The sequence below is a fragment of the Numida meleagris genome, chromosome 5 (assembly GCF_002078875.1).
Source record: "Numida meleagris isolate 19003 breed g44 Domestic line chromosome 5, NumMel1.0, whole genome shotgun sequence".
NCBI lineage: Eukaryota > Metazoa > Chordata > Aves > Galliformes > Numididae > Numida > Numida meleagris.
The window spans coordinates 56781701-56791544 of NC_034413.1; the positions used below are offsets into that span (position 1 = coordinate 56781701).

At 63.1% G+C, this 9844-nt stretch overlaps 3 protein-coding genes across 4 annotated transcripts in view; 2 read left to right on the top strand and 1 right to left on the bottom strand.

Annotated features, from left to right (window-relative positions):
- The window catches only part of PNKD (paroxysmal nonkinesigenic dyskinesia), a 10409-nt gene extending 4211 nt beyond the window's left edge, over window positions 1-6198 (bottom strand). The window contains exons 1-2 of the mRNA XM_021400530.1: window positions 5997-6198; window positions 5477-5669 (exon numbers count right to left, since the gene is read on the bottom strand). Coding sequence (XP_021256205.1) covers window positions 5477-5669; window positions 5997-6132 — 329 coding nt within the window. The 5' untranslated portion in view covers window positions 6133-6198. The remainder of the gene's footprint in view (window positions 1-5476; window positions 5670-5996) is intronic.
- Window positions 1236-5145, top strand: TMBIM1 (transmembrane BAX inhibitor motif containing 1). 2 transcript variants are annotated; one of them, XM_021400526.1, is made up of 12 exons: window positions 1236-2268; window positions 2391-2629; window positions 2776-2870; window positions 2963-3027; window positions 3152-3205; window positions 3301-3351; window positions 3565-3604; window positions 3753-3790; window positions 3873-3960; window positions 4038-4133; window positions 4218-4271; window positions 4366-4509. In XM_021400526.1, exons 2-12 carry the CDS (start codon window positions 2419-2421, stop codon window positions 4507-4509), a joined length of 936 nt encoding a protein of 311 aa, XP_021256201.1. In that variant the 5' UTR covers window positions 1236-2268; window positions 2391-2418. The 2 variants fall into 2 exon arrangements, with proteins under 2 accessions (XP_021256201.1, XP_021256200.1); XM_021400525.1 differs by lacking the exon at window positions 1236-2268 and having other exon boundaries at window positions 4366-5145.
- AAMP (angio associated migratory cell protein) lies at window positions 6246-9802 on the top strand. Its single transcript, XM_021400524.1, has 11 exons — window positions 6246-6404; window positions 6639-6791; window positions 6948-7067; window positions 7231-7370; window positions 7494-7638; window positions 7724-7807; window positions 8078-8193; window positions 8394-8497; window positions 8763-8853; window positions 9179-9333; window positions 9528-9802. Exons 1-11 carry the CDS (start codon window positions 6317-6319, stop codon window positions 9601-9603), a joined length of 1272 nt encoding a protein of 423 aa, XP_021256199.1. The 5' UTR covers window positions 6246-6316; the 3' UTR covers window positions 9604-9802.

Genomic DNA, 9844 nt, shown 5'->3' on the forward strand with positions numbered 1-9844 from the left:
CATTGGAACCCCCCAGGACTCCGTCTGTGCCCCCGCTGCCTTCCCCGGTGCTATTCGGGATGATACAACCCTCTAGGAGGGGGGCGGGTGTCCCGGGGGCTGAGGGGGGACCCGTCTCGGGGCTGGAGGTGCTGTCCCCGAGCCGCAGGAACACGCCGTGGTCCCATGGGATTGGTTCCTGCTGTGTGTGGCCCCCACCCGTCGCCTTCCTGTGAGCTTCCCAGAGCGGATGGGAGTCTGCTTGGGTGGGGGGAGGCTGGGCTGGGGGGAGCATCCCTGTGTTCCCCCATCCTTGTCCCCAGTGCTCTGTTCAGGGGCTCCGTGCCCGTGTCCCCACTGCTGGGTGGGAAGGGGCTGGCAGTGCGTTGCGAGGCAACCTGTGGCTCCAGCTGAACGGGAGCAAAGTCCTACCCTGCTCGGCACAGGGACAGCGGTGAGATGGGGTTCCCGGAGGGACTGTGCGGTGACACCCTGGTACTGAGAGGGGGGTCCGCTGAGTGAGCCCGGTGCTGGACAAGGATGTGTCTGCGTGGTATGGGGTGGGCACAGTGGGGCATAGGGCTGGCTCTCTGCGCGGGAACATTGGGGTTACCGTGACTTGGGGACAGGAGGTGGCAGCTGGCACACGTACTTGGCACCCCTGGGATGGGGCAGAGGGGGCAGCAGGGCTGAGACCCTGCAAACTCGTATCACTTTGCCAAGCTGGGCAGCAAGCCTGAGGGCGTAGGGGCATCCATGCTGTGCTGTGCTGTACCAAGCTGTGCTGTGCTGTACCGAGCCGTGCCAGGCTGTGCCAAGCCGATACGATTTTCCAAGCTCTTCTAGGAAGGCAGAGCCCTTCCAGGGCAGCTCCACCCTGGGGAGGCCCCAGGGAAAGTGGGGAGCACTGGTACCCTGCCCTGCAAGGCACTACGTGGAGCACCCCGTCTCCCCATTGCATTGAGGTCCCCCTCCCGCTGCCTGCTGCTTATCAGTGCTGAGTCACGGTAACAAGTAGAGCTGTGGGACCGGGTGGCGGCCACGGGGTCACTGAGCTGGCTGGGGTGGCCCCGTGGCCTGGCTGGTGACCACAGGTTTCGGTGCCAGGCTCTGAAAGAGGAAATGGGTCATGTGTTGGGGTTCTGTGCCCAGAAATGGGTTTTGCCACGAGTGCCACGGGGAGGTGACCCCATGGAGGTGACCCTCGGGGTGCCTATGTCCCAAGGTGGGGGGGGATGGTGGGGTTGAGCGCTGCTGGGTGCGGCCGGGACCCGTCGGGCTGGTTCCTTGTCTCTGCTTAGGTTGTGCCTGGGCATGGCTATGGTTAGAGGCATTCGCATGGGTTCAGTCTCATCGCCACGTTGAGGCCTGGGTGGGAGCTATGGGTGCGGGGTGGGCAAGCAGGGGCTGCCAGGAAGCGCTGAGTGTTTTGGGAGAAACTGCGGAGTGTTGAAAGCGAAACTTTGGAGAACACCACGTGGATAGGTTATTTTCGGCACCACCGTCACCGTGATGGGAAACATGACGGCACGGCTGTGGGGCGGGCAACCGCCCCTGCTGGGATGGATGGATGGATGGACGTTGGGCGCTCCTTCTGTGTGCCCCCCCCCCGTCCCATCCCACCCAGCATAGTGCTGGTACAGTGCTGCGGGAAGCGCCCAGTCACACCCAGTTCCCCTTGGGGCCAAGTCCTGCTCACGTCATTGGTGGTGCCAGGGCGGGGGGTCCCCTGCCAGCACCGGGGGTGTGGGGCAGGGGCCTGGCAACAGCTCCTGGCAGCGCCATTGTTTTCCTGGCCTTGGAGCTCCTGCCTTTCTCCTCCTCCTCCTGCTCCGGGGGAGTCAGCCCAGTGCTGGCCCTGCTCCCAGCACAGCTGCTGGCGGCTGCTGGGGGATCTGCAAAGGGAACTCAGCACGGGGATCCCAGTGCCCCCACCCCAGCAGTTGTGCCCCATTGTGGTTGGCACCCTCCCTGGTCCCAGCACTGCTGTGGTGTGTGTCCCTGCTGATCCCCAGCCCCGTGCCCAGTTCTGAGACTCCGCAATGTTTGTGGGGAGCAAAATAGAATTTCTGCCCGTGGGATGGTGGCTGGGGCTACACTGGGGTTGCTGACCCCAGTGATGGCAGGGCCGGCTGCAGAGGTCACGTCCCCAGAATGCCTTGAGTCACCGCGTGGCCGTGCCCTGCCCGCAGCCTGACGTCACACTAGGGATTCAGAACATGGGAATGCCGGTGGCCCTGGGCTCTAAGTGACCTGGTCACCATGCTTCCCAGCCCTCATTAAGCAGAGGTCACTATTAAAGGGCAGTGTTTGTCCTATACTCGATGCAGGGCACATCATGACGACTGTCCCCTGTGTTCCCCATCATCAGGGTATACGGGCAGGGTGACACCCTCTACTCTCTGCTCCAGGTGCCCAGCAGGACAGCTCGCAGCCAGCATGGCGCAGCCCAGCGCACCCCCCCCATACGACGACAAGAACCCCCTGTACCCCCCCAGCGCCTACCCCCAGCCCTCCCACTATGCTGGAGGGTACCCACAGCCAGGGGGGTACCCGGCACCGGCGGGGTATGCGCCGCCAGGGGGGTATGGGACACCAGGAGGGTACCCGCAGCCAGGGATGGCCATGCCCACCATGCCCATGCGTTTTGGTAAGCTGGGGAGCTTTGTTTTGGGGTGGGGGGCATGGGAAAATGGGGGGGTTGTATTGTTGCTGGGGGGCTCCCAGACTCTGTTCTGGGGAGGGTGTCCTGGTGTGCTGTCACATGGGGTGAGCTGTGGTGTCCTGCCCCGGCAGGTGACACCTATGGAGGTGAGGGCATGGGGCACAGCTCCCCCATCCAGCCGGCCGACTGGGACGACAGGAAAGTGCGGCACACCTTCATCCGCAAGGTGAGTCTGGGGTGTCAGGGCATCCTTCGTGGGGGGAGCACGGGTTGGTGGCAGCAGGCTGAGTGCTGACCACCTGCCGCCACCTCCCACAGGTCTATGCCATCATCTCGGTGCAGCTGCTGGTGACCGTGGGGATCATCGCGGTGTTCACCTTCGTGTGAGTGAGGCGGTGATGGGGGGTGTCTCACCCCAGGGTCTGCGGGGGAGCATTTCAGTGCCGGGGGTGGGGGGACATTAGGGGAGTGCGTGCCACCCTCATGCCTATCCCTGCTGCTCCACAGCTCACCTGTCCGCTCCTTCGTCCAGAGAAATGTCGCCATCTACTACTCCTCATAGTGAGTATGGGGTCCCTGTCACCCTCTGGGTGTCACAACCTCCCGCCCCCCGCTGCCACCGGGTCCCTTGGGCTGAGCTCTCTGTCTCTCTGCAGTGCTGTCTTCCTGGTGACCTACCTGGTACTGGCCTGCTGCCAGGGCCCCCGGTGAGTGCTGGGGACACTGAGCTGGGGGGGACATGGTTGTCTGGGGGGTCCTCTGGGCTGCGAGGGTTGGGGACAGTCTGCACTGGTTTGGTGCCACCCAAACCCAGGGTCCCCACCTGGGGTGGTCCCTGTGGAAGGCGAGATGGGAGCTTGGGGACACAGGGACATGGGCACGTATACCATCTCACTGCGCCTCCCCTCTCTCATCCCCAGGAGACGCTTCCCATGGAACATCATCCTGCTGAGCATCTTTGTGAGTAGGGGGCCGTGGGCTCGGGGCTAGGGAGTGACAGCAGGGATGTGTCCCACAGAAGGGACGGTCCCTGGTGAAGAAGCATTTGGGGCTGGCAGTCGATCTGCCCCTGCTTTCCCATCAATGACTCAGCCCTTCTGTCCTGCAGACCTTAGCCCTGGGCTTCATGACGGGGACCATTGCCAGGTACCCAGTGGGGCTCTGGGAGGGTTGGGGTCCCTGTCCCTGGCCATGCCTGTGGTGACACTGCTGTTTACTCTGCGCTCAGCACATACCGGACTAATGCCGTCCTCATCGCCATGCTCATCACTGCCATTGTGGCCATCATTGTCACCATCTTCTGCTTCCAGACCAAGGTGAGGAGGGGGTGTGCCCTCAGGTGGGGCTGGGGACTTGGGGGTGCCCTCCAGTGACACCTTCCTCCCCCCAAAAGGTTGACTTCACATCATGTCCGGGGCTCTTCTGCGTGCTGGGCATCGTGGTTATGGTGACAGGGCTCGTCACAGTCATCGTTCTCTCCTTCAAATATGTGAGTAGGGGGCTGCAGAGGGCTGCTTTCCCCTGGAGACAGAGGGTGGCATGGCTCATGTCCCCATGTTCCCTCCCCATGCAGGTCCCCTGGCTCCACATGCTATACGCGGCCATTGGGGCCATCGCCTTCACCCTGGTGAGTCCGTGCTCCCCCTCCTTGCTCCATGCTGGGGAGCCCCTGGGGGGCTGGAGGGCCCCCCGACCTGACCTCCCCATGTCTCTGCCCCCAGTTCCTAGCCTACGACACACAGCTGGTGCTGGGCAACAGGAAGAACACGCTGAGCCCCGAGGAGTACATCTACGGAGCCCTCACCATCTACACTGACATTGTCTACATCTTCACTTTCCTCCTGCAGATTGTGGGCCGAGACTGAGCCCGTGCCTTGGGACCCCTTACCCCTCCCCAAAATGCTTCTCAGTCTCCCCTCCCATTGGCCAAGCTGCTCCTCTCCCAGCCCCCAGCCCCCAGCCAGGCTCCTGTTTTCCCCAGTTGGGGTACTGGTGGCTGCTGGGGCCTGCAGCCCCTCTGCCACCCCACTGTCCTCATGAGGCCACCCACTGCCCTAGAGCTCCAAGGGGCTGGGACCAGGAGTGACGCTGGGGCTGTCCCCATGGGTGGGATGGTCAGAGGTGCTCCCAGCATGGGGGGTGCCCTGCTTGCTTGTAAATAGGCCTTGAAGCTGGTGCCTATGTGCAGCACTTACAGTTCTGCCTGGTTTCCCTGGCGCTTCAGCATCCCCTGATTGTGGCCTGCTGGAGGGGAAGGGTTCCCTGTGTCCCACACTTGGGCCCTGGGGGCTCTCTGGCCCCGGGGGGTCACTGGAAGCTGATGGGACAGTACTGGGCTCTGCCTGGGGCCCGGCCTACACTCAGTGCCTTAAACGTGGCCCAGCCTTGCCCTGGGGACAGCTGGGCCTGGTAGGCCTCAGGCCCTATCAGCCCCGCTGCAGGCCCGGCCTTGGGCCCCGCTCTGTTGTTACACTTGCTCAATAAAACACTTTAATTTTCCAGATGGCCCCAGTGTGATTGGGGCAGGGTCCTGGGCTTTGGGGGTGGGTGGCGGTGTTCCCTGGTCGGTCCCTGCGGTGCAGGCAGGGTCCCAGCTACGTGCCCCGGCGGTACCGCTCCGTCTCGTAGTCACCCGCGTTGGCTCCCAGCATCTTGCGGCGGATGTGGAGCTGCTCTAGGCGGTTCTTGTCCACCTGTCTCTTCACCAGGAGGAAGAGGATGATGCCGCAGGGCAGCCCGATGGCCCTGGGGACAGGTGGGGGACAGGGCCGTGTCACCACGTGTCCCCTGGTGCTGAGCTTCCCACCCCCAAACGTGTGTCTCCCCACTCACCAGGCCACCCCTACCGGCTTCATAGGGTTCTTGCCCTTCTTCCGCGTGGGGATGTACTCCACCCCCTCGGGGAGCTGCCCTGCTGGCTCTGGTGGCCTTGGTGACGCTGGTGGCCTTGGTGGCACGGGTGGCCCTGCAGGCCGGTGGCAGCTCTGTCGCCCCAGAGCCCCCCGCCCGGCTGCCGCCAGGAGCCCTGCAGGGAGAGAGGGCTCAGGGAGGTGGCATGGGGGGGGACACGGGGGTGGCCCTGCTGCCCCCACCTGTCCCTACCCCACCCCCGCCGCGACCCTTACCCCTGCCCCAGCCCAGGGAGCCGTGGGGGCGTGGCCAAAGCGGATGGGCGGGGTGACCCAGAACGGGGCGTGGTCTAGCCAAGGAGGGGCGTGGCTTCAGCCGCCACTCTCACACACCGAATGTAGCGGAGGCCCTGAGGCTCCGGGGGTTGCCCTGGGCTGCGTAGGCCGCGGAGAGTCGCGGCGTGGCACCCCCGGCCCACTGCCCACCCCATGCCCGCATTTACCGCGCAGTCCGCCGAGCGCCGCCGCCATGCTGGGCCGTGCCGGGCTCCCGCGGCCCCGCTGCATGCCGGGAGATGTGGTTTGCCGTGTTGGAGCTGCCAGCGGACGGCGCTGTAGAGAGGGAATAAAAAACTGCATTTCCCAGAGTGCGCCGCGCGAGGAGGAACCCTGTTGTCGTGCTGGAGGAAGAGGCGCGGCGTAGATGAGGACGCGGGCTGGGATTGGCTGGGAAGGGAGAGCGGTGGGCGGGGATTGGCCGAGTCGGGGCTGAACGGCGGAAGTGGTGGTTGTGGCGGCGGGTGGGGCGCGCGGGCAGGCCGGCATGGAGCCCGCGGAAGGGCCTGGCGCGTTGGACTTCCATGGCGACGAGGAGATCATCGAGGTGGTGGAGCTGGGCCCGCCCGGGCCGGGTGAGACGGGCGTCCCGCCTCCTCCCTGGGTACCGGGCCGCCCCGCCCCAGGGCTCGGTCCCCGCGGGCAGGCTCCGCGTTGCGTCCCCATCCCGGGCCTCCCCGGCACCCGGGGACCCTCAGCCCTCCCCGCTGGGGCCTCCGCCGCTTCCGGGGCCGGGACCCTTTCGCGCTGGGTCGCCCCTGGGCCCGTGGGGGCTGAGGTGGGCGGGAGTTGACCTTCGCTCCCCGCAGATGACCTGGCCGCAGAGATGGAGGACGTGGACTTCGAGGACGAGGGAGCGGAGGAGCCCGACGGTGAGGCCTGGGAGACGGAGGACGATGAGGGGTTGGAGGACGGCATGGAGGCACAGGACGACAGTGAGGTCACGTTCTCGCTGCATTCGGGTGAGCCATAGAGTTTCTTTGTGGGCAGCTGTGCTGTGTCTCTTCCCTGGTTCCACCGAGGAGGTTCAGGGGATCTCTGGCATCCCGTCGTGCCATGGGGATTTGGATCTCTGGGGAACATTCCGTGAGGTGTGAGCATCTCCCCACTCTGTGCAGCCTCAGTGTTCTGTGTGAGCCTCGACCCCAAGACCAACACGCTGGCAGTGACGGGTGGGGAAGATGATAAAGCCTTCGTGTGGCGCCTAAGTGATGGAGAGCTCCTGTTCGAGTGCTCAGGTGAGGGGATTGGGCCAGGTACCCCCACACAAATCGGGTCCCGCAGCCCTTCCCGGCCACATCTGCTCTTCCCCAGCTGATGCTCCTGTGGAGCTAGGCGCTTGGATGTTTTCCATAGCTGGCATTTGTTAATGTAACGATCTCTGCTCCTCACCATCTTTAGGACACAAGGACTCTGTCACCTGTGCTGGCTTCAGTCACGACTCTGTGTTTGTGGCCACGGGTGACATGTCTGGTCTTATCAAAGTGTGGCGGGTGGAGACCAAGGAAGAAGTATGGTCCTTTGAGGTGGGGGACCTGGAGGTGAGTGACTGAAGCCCTGCTCCTGCCAGGAACATGGGGGCTGGCAGTGGGACCCAGCTCTGGTTCCCCTCCCTTCTGCAAGGACGCAGCCCCGTGACGCTTCCTGTCCCCTTCTGTGTGCAGTGGATGGAGTGGCACCCTCAGGCCCATGTCCTTCTGGCGGGCACAGCCGATGGCAATTCCTGGATGTGGAAGATCCCCAGTGGAGACTGCAAAACCTTCCAGGGCCCTGCATGCCCTGCCACGTGTGGCAGAATCCTGCCTGACGGTGAGGTGCAGGGTGCTCCTCTAATGGGCAGGAGGCAAGGGGTGTGGGAAGCTCTGGCTCTATCTGCTGGTTCTGTCTCACCCAGGGAAACGAGCTGTGGTGGGATACGAGGATGGGACCATGCGCATCTGGGATCTGAAGCAGGGAACCTCACTCCACGTCCTGAAAGGTGGGAAAGGGGTTATTCACCTGGGGTGCATCTCCCTTGCAGTGAACTCTGAGCTCTGTCTCTGTGAAGAGACAGCACTCACTGAGGCCAGGGGCTGCCAGAGGGAGCCTGGTGCTGGATGCACTGTCCTCATGGCAGTTGTCCCTTGCCATGGGGGTGCCAGCATGAGTGGGCAATGCAGATACTGCAGGGGGAGGTGTGCTGGGCTTTGAGGTGCATGGCATCTCAGCGGGTATAGGTGTAGCTCATGCCTCCTGCCCATCTCCACAGGCCAGGACGGCCACCAGGACCCCTTGACATGTGTGGCCAGCAACCAGGACGGCAGTTTGATCCTGACAGGCTCGGTGGACTGTCATGCCAAGCTGGTCAGTTCTGCCACGGGCAAGGTGAGTCCGTGCCCACCTGTGGGGCACAGTAGTGGGTATGTGTGACCCGTGCAGGGCAGGATGGCGCTGGGCTTTGTCAGCCAAAAGCAGCCTGCGATGGCCACCGGCGGCCAGCAGGAGGCGTGCTTGGCCACCACTGCCACCGTCCCTCTGCTGCTGGGAGGACTGGGGCCTGAGGACTCAGAGCGTTCCTCCCCCAGGTGGTGTGCGTATTCAAGATGGAGAGCGCGGCTCCCAAAGCCCCGGCGAGCGAGGGCGAGGAGGCAGAGTCCAATTCAGTGGAGTCGCTGGGCTTCTGTAACGTGTGAGTGGGGCACTGGGACAGGGTGCTCTGCAGCCACAGCTACTGGGGACCTTTCCTACCAGTATATTGTCTTCTTCCTTGGGAACTTTGTGCTGGTTGCTGGCTCCTGCTCTTCTGGTGGTTTCCTTATTGGGGTGTTTTGTGGTTCCAGCTCTGACCATTGGGTGGTCCCTCTTCATTTCAGTGCTCCTTCAACCCCGATCCTTCACACACTTAATTCTCTGCTTCTTCCAGCTCCTCATAAAACTTGTTTCCCTCCCTGCAGGATGCCACTGGCTGCTGTAGGCTACTTGGATGGTACACTGGCTATCTACGATCTCTCCACACAGAGCTTGAGGCACAAATGCCAACATGAGGTACTGCCCTGTACCTTTTCTCCAAGCCTGAGGGCATCTCTTGGCCCAGCTGACACCTCTGGAAGCCCAGTGCTGCCTCTCTTGGAGCCTGGGGGGCTTTCCTGCGGCTAGTTCCCAAATTGTACTTCTCTCTCTGCCCATGGGCTTCCCCAGAGGTAGCTGCAGTCCCCATGCAGAGGATGTGCCTCATCTTGGCTGTGAGGGCTGTCCCATTCCTGTGGGGATGGTGGAGAGCACTGGAGGAGGGGGGTGGAAGCTCATGGTGTCCTGGGACTGTTACTGACTGTTATTCCTGATGCTCATTCTGCTTCTCCCCATACCCCAGTCGGGAATTGTGCAGTTGCTGTGGGAGGAGAACTCTGCCGTGGTGTATACCTGCAGCCTGGACGGGGCTGTGCGGCTCTGGGATGCCCGCTCAGGGAAGATGATCAGCGAGTACCGAGGGCACTCTGCTGAAATCCTCGACTTTGCTGTCAACAAGTGAGTAGGGACTCCCAGGCCCAATCCCTCCCTGAGGCTGCTGGGTGGAGGGACTCCCCTCAGCCTTGAGGTGCCTCATCTGGAAGTATGGGTGCTGAGTCTGAAAAGTCCCAGGGGGGTAGAGTGCAGGTGGTCACAGCTAGGGGTGGCCAAAGCCCCCAGCCCCACTGCTGAGCCCTCTCTCTCCTCTCCAGGGATGCCTCCATTGTGGTGACGACCTCCGGCGACCACCAAGCCAAAGTGTTCTGCGTCCAGCGCCCTGACCGCTAGGGTCAGCGCTGAGGGAGGGTGGCCCGGCTCTGCCAGGCAGCTCATGTACAGCGAGACAGGGGAGATGGGTTTCACTACCCTTCTCCAGTGCGTGCTTTGTAATTTTTCAGCCTGCCCCACTTTGCCCTCACCGCTGGGGGGCTGAGTCTGGGGTTTTGTATGAAAATGTCTTATATATAAATTATTTCACTTACCTGGATCCCATCCACTCTACTTGCTGGGGGGAAGGTAACCTTAAGAG